The following is a 16,059-nucleotide window of genomic DNA, read 5'->3' on the forward strand; positions in this document are numbered from 1 at the left end:
AACCATATCATTAATAAGGCCGATTCGTGTGGGTGGGGCTTGAAGACCTAGCAGTGTTGCAAGGCGTCGCTGCTTCTCAACTATAATACCATCCATATCCAAAAGTCGAGCAATGTCAGTTCGCTCAGGAGTAATAGGTATGGAAAGAGTCGCCAAAAGGACTCTAGTAGACATTCTGTGGTGAACAAAGTTTTATTTGTTAATATTATAAATGTGTTTAATTATCTATTGTATGCCATCAACAATATATGTGTGTGTGTGTGTGTGTGTGTGTGTGTGTGTGTGTATGTTGCACACCATGGAGACTACATTCATGCTAATTATTCCAGCATACCAGAGTATTAGAAAACTGAACCATGAGGAAATGAATCCTTGTAAACTCAATCTCATCAACACACTGAATGTGGCCCAACAGCAGTAAAGACAAATTTCCTTACCAAAATAATTAAAGGTAGCTTTAGAAACTAAGAAAATGGACTTTAAGTAAACACAATTATGACAGAGAATGGAAAGGGAGAGAGAACCTAACTTTTTACTTTCCTGAAACACAAGTCTGCACTTTAGAATGCTAAGTAGCATAGGTGCCCAGCATACACAGGAGTAAATGATCTGCTGCTGCTAACCAATATTACAGCATTCATGGGAAGAACTGCATTAACTCCCTTAAGGAAAACCATTTGGTTGATTTCATATTCTTCTACAAAACTAAGAAAAACAGATACACATTTTAAAAGCCAGTTTACTAATATAAGGGCAAAAAAGGTGACATGTGAATTGCCTATTTTGTGCAAGACAATAGGTTCCATTCCTAGCTTGACCAAAAAAAAAAGCGACTGTAAAGAAAGTAAGCTGTATGTGATATGGTTTGTTGTAGATTATCCTTGTTGGAAGAGGTCTTGTTATGTAGTTGAAGCTGGCCTAGTTTTGAGTTTTGAACTTTTGATCCTCCCGCCTCAGTCCATGTGCTAAGAGGTATGTGCCACCCCCACCATTCAACCTATACTATGATTTTCTTTTTTTTTTTTCTTTTTGTTTTTGAGACAGGGTTTTTCTGTGTAGTTTTACGCCTTTCCTGGAACTTGGTAGCTCAGGCTGGCCTCGAACTCACAGAGATCCGCCTGGCTCTGCCTCCCGAGTGCTGGGATTAAAGGCGTACACCACCACCTCCCGGCATGATTTTCTTTTTAATAGTCTACAAGTTGCACACACCCTTTTATTTTTGAAATGTGTTTTCATGCCTATCTCCCAAATAATCTCCATTTTATGACTCAGATACCCATATTTTTTACCATACTACAAATAGAAATAGAAATTTTTATCTTTTCCCAGGCTAGTGACCTAACATGTACTATTTTTGAAAAAGCAGCAGCAATCAATGATCCACAGCTCCTAGCCAGCCATGCAATCCTAAGAGTAAACAGACTCTCTTCCTCCCCTAGTATACTACACTGTTAATAGGTCAGTGTAATATATCCTTACTTAACACATTTTCTTTCAACTTAACAGTAGATTTACCAGGATATAACCTAACACAAGTCAAGTGCTTTAGCTACAGTTACTGGGTTTTTTTTTGAGCTGAGGATCGAACCCAGGGCCTTGAGCTTGCTAGGCAAGCACTCTACCACTGAGCTAAATCCCCAACCCTAGTTACTGTTTTATAACCAAGAAAGAAGAAAAGAACTTGATGGAGTTACCTAATTATCCAAACTTGCTCTAAGAAGACAATCTACCAAAACATGGATAGAAGGTTCACATGTTAGCATTACCTCTGTGAATACACAACTTTCTCAAATGGGTTTTCGGTGGCATTTTTTTCTGGGGTCAGGAAAGGTAGAAGATGGCTCAAGAATACTCTCCAAGGACAGCAATGTCTCAGAGACACTTGGTGGTCACAATTAGAGATTGCTCCTGGCCTCTAAGGAGTAATCTAGAAAACATTCTACCAAGCACTAGCAATACGACACGACAGTATTAGCCAATCTAAAATGTCCAGAAGCTAAGATTCCATGCTTTAGACCACACTACCACTTAGAAGTTTAATTTCATTACCATCCAACTATAATATCTTACCTTTGCATCTCATCTTGAGTAAGATTCTTTCTCATTTCTCTAGACAGATGATAAAGACGATGAAGTGTAGATGCATGAAACAGAGCATTTCCAGATTTCCAAAACACTGTTGAGACTTTGTTATAATAATTTGCCATCAACTGAGGCTTAGGTGGTTTTTTAGACAAGGAAAATAGCCCATGAATATCTTCCACAGCTTTGAAGGCTTCCTAAAAATGTACAAATTAACCACTTCATTAAAAACAGATCAAATGACAAATCACTTTTACGAAATTAAAACATTATAAATAAAAATAGAAAATAAAATGCTTAACATGGTTTTTATTCCTGTGTGATAAATCTGAGAAATAGTTATAATTACAAAAAATGCTATCTTTGAAATATTGTTTTGTTTTTTGTTGAGAGGGCTTCTCTCTGTGCAGCTTTGGCTGTACTGGAACATTTTTCCTAATATAATCATATTTGCTTGTCCTCTATAAGTATTAGTTTAAGATAGTAGGTGTCCCTATAAAAAAGGAAAAATACTATGTGCAAGAGAAGAAAATTAAATCCCATTTATACTTTTAACTTTTAGTTAAAACACATTTCGACTAAAAACTGCCAATTTTTCAGTTAATTCCCTATAATTTCAACTGGCTCTTTTATGTTAAATAAATTTAAAAGCCCTCAAGTTATAAAGCCACAAAATGATGTGAATATATCCTTAGAAGGGGGGGAAAGGGCCAGGAAGCTTTTCATCATCACTGCTCTCTCTAAAATGTTATATACACCATGCATGGTCCTAAAGCAGCACTTCTCCAAACCAAGGAAAGGGTAAGTGTAACTTCTAACCATCAACAAATGCTCATAAAGGACAATAAAGTTACAATGTATTATCAGATTAAAATTATGAGGAAACTACTATTTAATAGTCTTTGTAGAAGCTAGAGATGTAATCAGTGGTGTTGCACATGCCTACCATTTAAAAGGCTATGGGTTTAACCACCAGCACCAGGGGGTTGGAGATTTAGCTCATTATAAGTGCTGGTCTACCAAGACAAGGCTGTGGGTTCAGTACCTAGTCCAGAAGAGCATGCACATACACAAACAGGTACTAATTCCTTACACCAAAACCAAATAAAATGAGGAAAGGAAACAGCAACAGCAGCAACAAACAAGAACATCTCTGTCTTTTAATATTTTTCTCCATAGTTCTTTTATCAGATTACCCAACTCAGAATGGTACCAATCATAAAACCACATTTTGTGCAGCAGTCATGATGTAGAGTTTTTTATTTTTTTGCACAGAAGATTACATGATTTGGCCCAGATTTTGCAAGCGATTAAAAACATTATGAACCTCCTGTCTAAAACTCTTCCTGTCAGACAAACTTAAATTCTCACATTACCTACTAAAATTAACTAATACCAATACTAAAGAGAGAGAGAGAATGGTACAAAGCTAATAGTTAACTTGCCTGCCATAGTTCCATGCTGATAGCACTGTCCAACTGAACAAGTCTGGTTTCCAAATGCATGGATTGGCTCTCTGGATTATTAAGATTGATTGCTGTGCTTTGGTTATGGTGGCGCTGAATCTGAGATAAGTGCATTCGCAAGTTGTCACAGAGCTTGCGGAACTCAGCCTTTCGAGTATACTGGAGGCAGAATTTGAAAGCTGTAAGCATAATTGTCAAACAAGAATTAGATATTTTCTGTCAACTTAAATAAATATCTGAGTAAGTTTTATATGCCCCATATTAAGATCAACTTTAACAAGATTCACTAAGCTCACCATTACTCTATGTAAAGTCAAGTCTTAATTAACTCCCTCCATGAACCTATGCCACCACTCCTGAGCAAAATAAAAGGCATGGTCTTAAGTCCTGGCCCAAAATATGTTTCCAGAAATTTACAAATAGGAAATGAATAGAATTTAAATTAAAGACAAGACTTGGGAGCTAGAGAGATGGCTCAATATCTGGCTACTCCAGAACTCAAGTTAGATTCTCTAAACCCACGTGGAAGCTCAGGGTCATCTGCAACTCCAGTTCTAGAGAATCTCATGCCCTCTTCTGGCCTCTGTAGGCACCAGGCATGCAGATGGTATACATACATACATATGTCAAAACATCCATACAAAAAAAATAATAAATTTATTCAAAGTAAGAGTCACCTTCAAAGACCTAAAAGAACAAAAATTGCTAAGTTGAAATACAATCAACTTACACATCTAATATACATAAAATGCGACATGCTTTGTACTAATGAAAGCTATGTAATGAGAACTTAACCTAACCTAATTTCAAATATAGAAACAGAAGAACATATGAACTACTTGCTCAATCATTAAAATACACATCTATGTTATATCAGAATACTTCTGGTGACATCTTTGCTCTTACAAGCTGTATTTCGCTGAGTGATGGTGGCACATACCTTTGATCCCAACACTCAAAAGGCAAAGGCAGGCAAGATTTCTGAGTTCAAGGCCAGTCTGGTCTACTGAGCAAGTTCTATCAGGTTACACAGAGAAACCCGGTCTCAAAATAAACAAACAGTATTTCTATTTCAACAAACCTAAAACAAGTAATAAGATTTAACCCCAACTCAGTATTTTTTACCAAATCAGCAAAAAGCCCAGGTTTGCTTATGAGACATGAATATTTACATATGCTATACATGCAAATAAACACAGGTTCCAATATTCCTACTGAATCAGTCACAGTTGAAAGTTACCAACATATAAAGAAATTCTGAGCCAGGTGTGGTAGATGGGTGCCTGTAATCCTTAGAACCTAGACCAACCTAGCCTGGACTAAACTGAAAACAAGACAGAAAGACAGACACAGATAAACTAAGGAGGTAATCATCCCTTAAGACTGGAAATGTAAACTTTTAAGTAAAAAAAAAAGGGTGGGGGGGGGGGGGGGGGTGTCAAATAGTCATTCAGTTACAAGGCTACATGCACTGCAGCAAAAACTGCTGTCAGTCTAGTCCTTTAGAATGTGTGCTGAGAGATAACCAAGTATGAAATGATCAGTGACATCAATACTACTTAAAAATGAGAAACATGGTGGCCATAGTGGTATGTGCTTTTAATCCCAGAATTCAAGAAGCAGGAGCAGGCAGACCTGAGTTCAAGGCCATCCTGGTCTACAGAATGAATTCCAGGATAGCCAAGACTACAGAGAAAGTGTCCCAAGGGGGAGAAAAAGGAAAAAAAAAAAAGAAAAAAAAATCCACATGTATAAGGCTATCCAAGTAGAAAGTAAGGTAAGAGATTTGGGGAGGGGGGGGGGGGGGTAGAGCCAATACAGAGAAGTCAGGGAGTTGGCAGTAGGAGGGTGATGATCAAGAATGAAGTATAACATGAAAATATACCATAACGAAGCCTATTACTCTGTGTGCTTAACTTTAAAAAAGCAAGAGAGGCTTCAAAAGTCAGTAGAACAATCTATATGGAAATATATTAACCTGTAAGATAAAGCTTTTTTTAGCTATTTATGTAATAAAGGTCAATCTCATTTCACTAAGGATAAAACTAGTTCTGTTTTTAAAAACTATAGAGAACAGGAAGTTAATCTACAAAAATCTATTCTAAAATTAACTTTTCAAATCAGTTTATTAACATTTCACAATGTCATTTTACCTTGCTGGGCAATATCATGGTAAAGGCGCTCTACTCTAGAATTGTTTCGCAGAAGGTCCAAACATTGCCTGTATGATTCCCACAGGAACTTGACCCAGGGAGTCAGTAGCAATCTGTCAGTACGATCCTGAGTGTCTTCCCCACTTACTGCACTTAAGAGAACACTACAAAGAAAAATCACATTGAAAACTATTTCAGATAATTTCTTATTTTAATGTGACCTGAAAGCCCAAACCAACAATGACAAATACAGAAATGCTTCCCACAACCATATATATATATATATATACATAGTCAAGCTAAGCTGTACCTTACCACCTGTATTTGAATTCTCAGTAAATGTTACAAATGTTTAAATTTTAGTGCATTTTCTATCCTAAGGTATAAATTTTAAATATTGCTTACATGATTGAAGTATACTTTTTTTTTTTTTTTTGCCAGAGCTGAAGACGGAACCCAGGGCCTTGTGCTTGCTAGGCAAGTGCTCTACCACTGAGCTAAATCCCCAACCCACTGAAGTATACATTTTAAACTTCAAAGATAAGCAGTTATTTTCTGATAACCACCTACCTTTAAGTGGTGGTGGTGGGATGATAGTGGCACGTGTAAAAAAAAAACAAAAACAAAACATTGTGCTGGACGGTGGTGGTGAACGCCTTTAATCCCAGCACTTGGGAGGCAGTCAAATCTCTGTGAGTTTGAGGCAGCCTGGTCTACAGAGTACATCCTCCTCTACACAGAAAAAACCCTGTCTCAAAAAAGCCCCCCCCCCAAAATTTTTTTTTTTAAAAAAAGGAAAACATTTTGCTAACTATCAAAATACTTGGGGGATTTAGCTCAGTGGTAGAGCGCTTGCCCTGGGTTCGGTCCTCAGCTTAAAAAAAAAAAAAAAAAAAAAAAATCACAAAATATTTACTAAGGGATTAAACTAACATACCTCTCAGGAGTCTGAATATTATCCAGATCTTCTATATCTAACACCATTTGTTGGGACTCTTCTTTAGCAGCTTCTGTTTTTTCCTCTGCTAATTTCAAGTATGCCCTAACAACATCTTCTAAAGATTTGATGTTTACCTACAGGAAGGAAAATGAATTTATTTTTCTCCAATGAACTAAAAGAATGTTTAAAAAGCAAATCAAGATATAAGATTTAATTTGAAAGGTAAATTCCTCCAGAAGTTACTAAAAGCACTTTAAAAACACGAAAAACGAGCTCAGTACCTGCTGACAAATGTTCTTATATTGATATAAACCTTCCTTAGCCAAATGGCTCTTACGAAGATCCACACACAGTTCCAAGTATTTCAACATAATTGGCTCATGTATCTTTTGCCATGTTCGGTGTTTCTTACTTTTCATAACATCATAAAGAACATCCAGAGCAGGTTGCTTTTTGCCAACCTCAAGAAATTCTGGAAAAAAAAATTGAAAATTAAAATTAGCTGTATATACTATATAAAAACCCAAATGACAGAACAAGGAAATGACTCAATAGGTAAAGGCCTTTGCTGTCAACCCTGACCCTCTTTGAGTTTTATCTTCAGAACCTACACAGGAGAACCTACTCTTGAAAATTGTTCTCTGACCTCCACATGCACACCAAAGAATGCAGGTCCCCTTAACTTGCACAAATAAATAAATATAAAAGAAAAATTTTTTAAAATCTAAATCTTGGGGCTGGAGAGATGGCTCAGCGGTTAAGAGTACTGGCTGTTCTTCCAGAGGACCTGAGCTCAATTCCCAGCAACCACATGGTGGATCACAACCATCTGTAATGAGATCTGGCGCCCTCTTCTGGTCTGTAGTCATACATGCTGCATACATAATAAATAAATAAATCTAATTTAAAAAAAAATCTAAATCTTGCCTCTTTACTGATTTAATTTTCTAACTCATTCCCAACTTTTTTTCAACATGTTTGGCTAATAACAATCTCATAATCATGCAACGTATAATGGCAAATTAGTATTATCTTAAGATACAGCATTCATGTAGAACTCAGTGATTTTAAAATTCCAGAAACTGAAGTCACAGATGGGGGATATCTCCCCCAAAAACTAAAAGTGTAAGTATGACTTCATCACATTTCTGTGGATAATTACATTTCTGGTAAATTATTTTATGATGAAGTAGAAAAACAATAGATTGCTTTTACTATCTATTTTTAAGACCAGTTGACTACATTTAAATGAACTTATTCTCAAGGAAATCTAGTGAAGTCTTGGAAATGGATAATAAGTGTTCTGACTTTGTCAGCTGGCATCTCTAATCTGACATAGGTCTGAGCCTTTCCATACAAATTTTACAATAATCTACAAAATAGCTTGCTAAGATTTTGATTGGGGTTATATTGAATAGTTATAGATATGAGTTTGAAGATGTGACCGTTCATCTCCCCTATCATGTAAATAGGTCACATATACACCAAAAAAAGACAAGAAAGCAACTGAAAGAAGGGATTCATGGGTCTGGAAAAGATGGCTCAACGGTTAATAAATGCCCTCCCTGTTCTTGCACAGAACCTAAGTCCTAGCACCCACATCAAGTAGCTCACAACTGCCTGTAACTTTCAGCTCCAGAAGATACACAATGCCTTCTTCTGGCTCTTCCAGCATTTTACAGACACAGAGACACACACACAGACAGACAGACACACACAGAGACCCTTTTCTTTTGAGGGAAAGGGTAGAGATAGGGTCTCTCTATGTAGCCCACTCAAAATATAAACCTTAAAGAAGAAAAATGAGTGCTGGAGAGGTGGCTCAGAGGTTAAGAGCACTAGCTGCTCTTCCAGAGGTCCTGAGTTCAATTCCCAGCAACCACACATGGTGGCTCACAGCCATCTGTAATGAGATCTAGTGCCCTGCAGTCATACATACAGGCAGAACATCATACATAATAAATAAATCTTAAAAGCAAAGCAAAGCAAGGAAAAGAAAAATGAGCTGCTGGACTTAGTGGCACACGCCTCCAATCCCAGAACTCAAAGGGTCTCTGAGGGGACAGCCAGTGCTACACAGAGAAACTCTGTCTCAAAAAACAAACAAACAAACAAACAAACAAAACCCTAAAAGAAACTTCTAAAACAATTATCAAGAGAAATACCAATTAGGATTCAATGGCCTAAATATATGTGTCCTCCCCAAACTTCAAATTGATACATACTCAACAATGAAATGCTTTATTAAGAGTTGAGTCTTTAAAGAGGCGACTGGATCACAGGGTTCCACCCTCTAAATGCAACATGTAGCTTTTATAGATAGCTAACTTTTTGTTCTATCTCTTTAATCAGGCAAGGGACACATTAATCTACCCCTGAGAGATACTGAACCTGCTAGCTTATTTATCATGAACTTTTCAGCCACCTGAAACAAAAGAAATTCTTGGTATTGATTGGTAAAGTACCCAGAATGTGTTATCTCATTACAACAGCACCAATAGATTAAAATAAAGGACAGGAGTACTTCTCAAATCTATGATTTTTTTAAAAAAGAAAAAAACCAGAAAATGAGACATTGACAACCAAGACATGACAACTAAATATAATGTTGTATGTGGATAGGATCCCAGAGCAAAAGGACAATAGGCAAAGTAGGATAATTGGAACACAGTAAAAACTTCACTTAATAATTTAATTGCTAGGCAGGGGTGCTGGTGCGTGCCTTTGATTCCAGCACCTGGAAGTCAGAGGCAGGCAGATCTGTGAGTTGGAGGCTGGCCTGGTCTACTTAGTGAGTTCCAGAGCTACAAAGTAAGATCTTACATCTACAACAAAAATAATTTCAGTTATTGGCTCATTAGTTATGAGTGAAAAACTATATTGTTTTAAGATGTTCATTAATGAGGACAACTGGGCATGGTGAAAACTCTGTATTATCTTTGATTCTGTGAAACAGAACTGTTTTATAAATTTAAATTAAGGTTAGTTTTAAAAATACAGACTATAGAGCAAAGTAACTTGACTTTGAGCTTGAAGGCATTGTGTGTAGTAACATTTCCAAATCTAGTTGCTGTTTTAAATTTTATGCAGCACCTTTAAAAATTCAGTCAACAGAAGTGGCTCTAGATTAAAAATGGGTATATTTTTTGTCCACCACCCCCCCTTTCACAGAAATAGAAAATATTTAATCTAGTCAACTAGTTAAATTCATTTTTAAATTTAGTAATTTTAAGCCAGGAGTGGTGGCTTATACCAATGATTCTAACACTTGGGAGGCTGCTGCAAAAAACCAAAAGGACAAAAATCAGAAAATGCTGAATTTCACACACAAACACAAAGCTTCCACTTGCACATTTAAAACATAATTTGAAGGAGTTAAAATACTGGTTTTAGTACATCTCCATTTTTTTTTGAAGTGTTTATTTTCTTCCTAATAGTCTTGGGGCCAGGGGTGGTGGCCCATACTTTAATCGCAGCAGGGAGGCTGAAGCAAATGGACCTCTCTGAGTTTGAGGCCAGCCTGATCTACACAATAAAACCCTTTCTCCACCACCCCCTAAAGAAGCAAACAATTTTCCCCCCCGAATTTGGGATGTTCTTCCTTAAAGTAAGATTGTTAAAGAGCCCTGGGTTCAATTCTCAGCACCAGTTTTTTTTTGTTTTGTTTTTTAATACAGCATTGACGATGGAGAGGTAGGTGGTCAGTGCTTTAGAACATTTGTTGCTCTCTCTTCTTTCAGAGCACCCAAGTTCTGTCCCCAAGATCCTCTGTAACTCCGGTTCCAGGGGATCTGATAACCTGTCTTCTGAACTCCATGGACACCAGACACATAGGTGCACATATATACAAGTAAAACACTTAACTAATGCACTCAGAAGGCCATAAAAGCTCCTTATTTGGGAGCTTACTAGATCTACAGGTTTAATGACTAAGGTTTCAGGAATGGTGCTTGCTTCCCAGTTCTTCCAGTGAAACAATACTGCTCCAGCTCTCCAACATTTAGACCTGAACATATCACACAATATATCGAAAACTAAGCATCTTTACAAAATATTCTGAGTCCTCTTATTTATCAGCAATTTTTCCCTCCAGTGTTGGAGCCCAAACCTAGGATCTCACTCTGTATGCTAAGCAAAAGATGCAACCCTAGCCCCACCCCTTACAGTATCAAACAGTATTCACATATAAACTCAACATTATGTGGAAAAGACCATCTTCATTTCAGCCACACTGCTACCCCAAAATCTTATCAAACAAAACAAGGAAGTACAGCTAGATACTATATTGGAAGCAGAAAGTCTGTTTTAAGTACTATCCTCTTCCTGAAGTGTACCTAAGGTTGTTTTCCATGTTTCTTTAGGTGTTTTTCAAAGCAATTTAACCTAAAGTCCCTATCAGAAAAAAAAAAAAAAAAAAAAAACTTGTTAGTAAATGAATTTAGCCATAACAGGACTGGAGAAATGGCTTAGCAGTTTACAACACTGGTTACTCTTCAAGGACCTAGGTTATATTCCCAGCACCTACATGGAAGCTCACATCATCTACAACTTCAGTTCCAACACTTCCTGACACCCTCTTCTGACTTCCAATAGGGCACTACTTGCAAGCAAAACACACATACATATGAAATAAAAAGAAAATTGAAACAGCAACCCTACAATGACATATTATACCCATATACCCAACCCTCAATTTCACACTAAGGATTTAAATCCTCAAACTATTATTTAATGTTTACAATATAAAATACAAATCAAGTTAAAGTTAAGGAGAGAACCCATAATAAAATAAATACAAAACACTGGAAATGTAAGAATAATCCACTTCCCCAGTATATTTTTTAATGGAACTGAGGTTTCTTTACTTTAAAAAAAAAATACTAGTTTTTATTTTATTTTATTTTATTGTTTTATGTGTATGAGTGTTTTGCTTGCATGTGCCCCACATGCACGCCTTTGTATGTCAGGACAGATCCCTTTCAATTGGAGTTACAGTTAGCTGTTAGTGTGGTTTCTTAATGTCATGCTTAGAAGCTTGATGTGGTAGAATCAAATCTGTATCATTAGCACTGAAGGAAGCTGAAACAGCAGATCAAGTCTGAGGACAACCTGGACTACCAAGTAAGACTGGCACTAAAACAAAACCCACAAAAATAAATACACCTTCGGGCTGGAGAGATGGCTCAGAGGTTAAGAGCACCGACTGCTCTACCAGAGGTCCTGAGTTCAATTCCCAGCAACCATATGGTGGCTCACAACCATCTGTAATGAGATCTGGCGCCCTCTTCTGTATACAAAATAAATAAGTAAATCTTAAAAAAAAAAAAAAAAAAAAAGATAAGTCTTTAGTTCAAAACTCATCCTTTCTAACTCTGAAAGTCTCAAACTGAAGGACGCACACTTAAATATAAAACCCCAGCACTCAGTAGGTGGATCCAGAACAGCCAGGTCTACATAAGATACACTATCTCAAAACACACAAAATTATGGGAGGCACCCTTACTGCCCCCCCCCCCCAGAAAAGTAAAGGGGGGTGGGACAGGAATGTTTTTAAACAAAAAATTGAAATTGGAACAAACGCTTCACGATGATCCATGGTTGAGTTGTCCTTACTCTAACTTACAAACATGGAGATTTAGTTCCTTGAAATTACATAGTTAATGGGATGGGAAGGCTTTTGAGGCTAGAAGAAATTATTTCAGCATTTAAATAATCCAAGATTAAGAATCTAGAAACTGGCCGTACACCTTTAATCCCAGCACTCAGGAGGCATAGCCAGGGGGACCTCTGTGAGCTCCAGGACAGGCGGCACCAAAACTACACAGAGAAACCCTGTCTCGGAAAAAAAAAGAATCCAGAAACTGAAATCCAGACTTATATGTACTACTAGAATAAGTGTAGAATTACTAGCATTCTACGCCTATCTTTAGGACATGATTGAAACTGTGTCTACCAATAAAGAAAAGGTTCATTCATATCAATCCTTCATTTTTCCCTAATCTGTGCAACAGATTAAATATCTAAACTATAATGTTACTAGTCAGTTGTGGAGTTTCACTAACAACTTTATCTCTTAAGGCAGGAGTTGTAGGGTATAAAGTGAAAGGCTTTGACATTTTTCCCTCAAAATTACCACTTAAGGAGACTTAAAGGGCTATTTTATTTAATTTAATTAAAATAATTCAGTAGACTAAATATCCGTGGGGTTACAGATGCTACAGATAAAACATTTAGGTAAGCAAGATTTCTGAGATGTGAAAAGTCCTTTTATCATTCTACTTAACGTTCTGTAAACGGTGTTATGTGTGAAAGACAGTCTGCTCATGTCAAGACCCTTGGAAGCTAAGGCATTACTTACTACTTGCTACTTCAGACACTGTAATGGGGTTGCAGCAAGAAGTCAATACAGCAGATCAACATTACCCACACAGTACTTTACTGATACTGTCCTCAACTTGCTTATCATTAATCAAGTCTACTTCAATTGAGAAACAGTAAAAAGAAATTTAGAACACATTGAGTTACTGAACTAGTAAGTTCACATGAAAATTCCAAACAGGAGAAAAACAAGGTCAGCTATTATTACTATGGATGTCTGTAGGCCAAAGACTGTAGTGCTTTAAGTAGTCTACTATGGGGAAAAAACGCCCACTGGTGAAAGTTACAAATAAAATACAACAGCTATACCTACTAAGTCCACCCAATTCCATTTCCCACAGCACAAAGTAAGTCTAAGTTTCAAAAGATCCAAAGTCCTAACTTAGCTACAGTTCTGATTTCATAATAAATTAAATTAGTGTTAGTAGCATTGGGTTAGTTATCAGCAACTTGCAGTTTTAGTTAAGTACTACTACAATTCAAAGGTGCAATTCCCTAACCACAAAAAACACATTTCAGAAGTATGCAACCAACACATTTTTGTTCCTGACAGATTATCAGCAGTATTCCTTTATAGTACTGACTCAAATGGCCTTTTCACAAAATGAGATCTCCACTTTTAACAACCTTGCCAAACAGAAATCCTCAACATCCATGGTTTATCTGTTGGACTGAGGGAATTAAAAGGGGGGACAGCTACAGAATTAGGATTTTTTAAGGCAGTTTTTAAAGATGAGAGATGTGCACACGACTTTTCCACCACACAATGTCAAACTGAAGCGATCAGAACAAGTCTTTCCTGCAAGCCTAGCGCTTAAGCACACTTATGGAAATAGAAATAGCAGTCGATGGCGCTTCGGAAAGAAGAAAAAGGGAGGAAAAAAAAAAACAAAAACAAACAAAAAAAGCTGATATGGATATCAAGAGACCTTGGTTCTAGTTTCCTGACACTCCCAAGTGACCTTGGGGAAACAATTTTTTCTAGAGGCTTGTCTGGGGAGAACCATTTTTAAATCCCTAAAGAATATTAACTTTTCGTGATTCAGAATGGGCTTTCGAACTGACCCTAATGAATAGGGGTGGGGGGTAGGCAGGGGACAGGAAACAGGAAACAAGTTAATGGATCTGAGGCCTGAAGTGCAAACGAGCGACTATGTAAGGGAAGTGAACCATGACCCAGCAGGCCTCCGCGTGGGACCTGGGGCCAGACGTGCCTGAGAGGTAGGGTGGAGATAAACTAGTCAGGTTCTCGGCCCCGGCGGGAGGTGGAGCCGAAGTTCTCGCGTGCATTGTCCCCGGGAGGGAGCCATGTTTCCTCCTCCCCGGCACTCCCAGATGGCGGTAGGGAGCGCTGGGCTTCCCAAGCAGCCCGCGGGTCTGAAAAGCCGGCGGGGGGTGGGGGGGCTGATCAAGGATCGCAGGGTCCGAGAGACCTGACTCTCAGGCGGCAGCTAGGGAAGACAGGCCGGGGGCGACGGTTCCTGATCCGCGCTTTCCGCCGCGGCCCCCTTGAGTGGGGAGACCGTGCCGATACACGGCCGGGGTGGCGGCGACCGTGATCACTGGCCTCCACAGCCCGGGCCGCGGGCCGCGGGCAGCTGGCCGGGGCCCTCGACCTCCCGAACCTCGGGTCGGCAATGTGCGGCGTGACCTGCTGCCGTACTCACCGTTGGCGCGCTTGAGGGCATTTTCCGGCCTCTGGAAATAGGCCGGCATGTTGGCGGTAGGCTCAGCTCACCCGGCGTCAGCGAACTCCCTAGTGGCCCGGACCGGGAGAGGAGGCGGAGGGGCACTAGCGCGAGCTTCCACGCGCCTCACCAGCAGTCACCCGCGCCCAGCCGGCCAGAGACGGAAAGGAAGGAGCCACGTGATCCCCTTGCGGCCGCACCGCCGCCGCCCGAGCCCCGGATGTAGGGGGCGGGCCTCTGCGCATGCTCAGACTTTCTCCGCGCGCAGGCGCGCTGTTGTCTCCAGCGCGGGCTGACGTGGCGGCGGGTACCGAGTGGCGCTAACTGATGTGTACCTCTTTGGGGCGCGGGAGGGTACCTTAGAGACACTTTCCCCGGGACAGCGGTGCTCCAACGAACATGGGATGGGAAAGGGGAATTTGCGTTCAGATCTGCGACGAGAAAAGGCAGTGTCCACACAATTACTTCCAAAACGTGTGGTGCGGGGGCAGGCCCTATTAAGATAAGATCACATTGGCTACGCAGGGACTTCGCCCGACTGTCAAGAAAGAGAAAAAAAAAAACATTTTTTTTTCTTGGTTTTTGTTTTTTCGAGACAGGGTTTCACTGTGTTGTGTAGCACTGGTTGTGCTGGATCTCACTTCGGTATTCTTGTAGGGTTAGTGTCTCAAGGATTCCCGAGAGAAGGCAAGTGAGTGTCAGAGCTACCTAATAGGGAGAAAGCCCTGGAACACAGCAGATTTTTATGTTTAAAAATAAGCGAGTGTCGTCGATTTTTACATACAGCTCACGTCACAAACAAAAGAAATGTGTGTTGGTGGGGAAAAGGTTTATTGCAAGTCATGTCTTGCTGACTAACAAATTTAGTGTGCATAGATTAATTACTATGCTTAGAGCTTGAAAGCCATTTAAACAGCGTCGAATTACTACTACTCTTGGTATGAAATAGCTTGAGTTCAGGCCTGGGGTTGTACCTTGGCAGAGCATTCGCCTAGCATGCGCAAGGCCCTTGGCTCGATCTCTAGCACCACACAAAGTAAGGTTCAGAAGGAAAAGATAGAATAAATTATTGCAAGTTTATTACACATTTTTACAATAATAAATATGGGATATGTAAATTAATGAGATATTGTATCAGTAAAGAGGAAACCACAGTACATGCCACAAAAGCATCTCTTATTTCTGTTTCCACAATGAGGTTTTTGCATTTAATGCAGAGATGGGAAAAAAAGCTGACAGTTTCTTTTCAAAAACAAAAACCCGGTGGTGGTGGTCCACACCTTTGATCCCAGCTCTTGGGAGGCAGAGGCAGGCAGCACAAGGCCCTGGGTTCGATCCTCGGCTCAAAAAAA

The 16,059-nt window shown here is 39.2% G+C and overlaps 1 protein-coding gene across 1 annotated transcript in view; it reads right to left on the reverse strand.

Moving 5' to 3' along the window:
• Eif3a (eukaryotic translation initiation factor 3 subunit A) overlaps positions 1–14,918 on the reverse strand; it is a 31,709-nt gene extending 16,791 nt beyond the window's left edge. Inside the window, exons 1-7 of the mRNA XM_036174525.1 lie at positions 14,687–14,918; positions 6,923–7,113; positions 6,639–6,775; positions 5,702–5,865; positions 3,528–3,727; positions 2,071–2,279; positions 4–175 (exon numbers count right to left, since the gene is read on the reverse strand). Coding sequence (XP_036030418.1) covers positions 4–175; positions 2,071–2,279; positions 3,528–3,727; positions 5,702–5,865; positions 6,639–6,775; positions 6,923–7,113; positions 14,687–14,735 — 1,122 coding nt within the window. The 5' untranslated portion in view covers positions 14,736–14,918. The remainder of the gene's footprint in view (positions 1–3; positions 176–2,070; positions 2,280–3,527; positions 3,728–5,701; positions 5,866–6,638; positions 6,776–6,922; positions 7,114–14,686) is intronic.
• Positions 14,919–16,059: the final 1,141 nt, after the last annotated feature.

The sequence above is a fragment of the Onychomys torridus genome, chromosome 1 (genome assembly GCF_903995425.1).
Source record: "Onychomys torridus chromosome 1, mOncTor1.1, whole genome shotgun sequence".
Taxonomy (NCBI): Eukaryota; Metazoa; Chordata; class Mammalia; order Rodentia; family Cricetidae; genus Onychomys; species Onychomys torridus.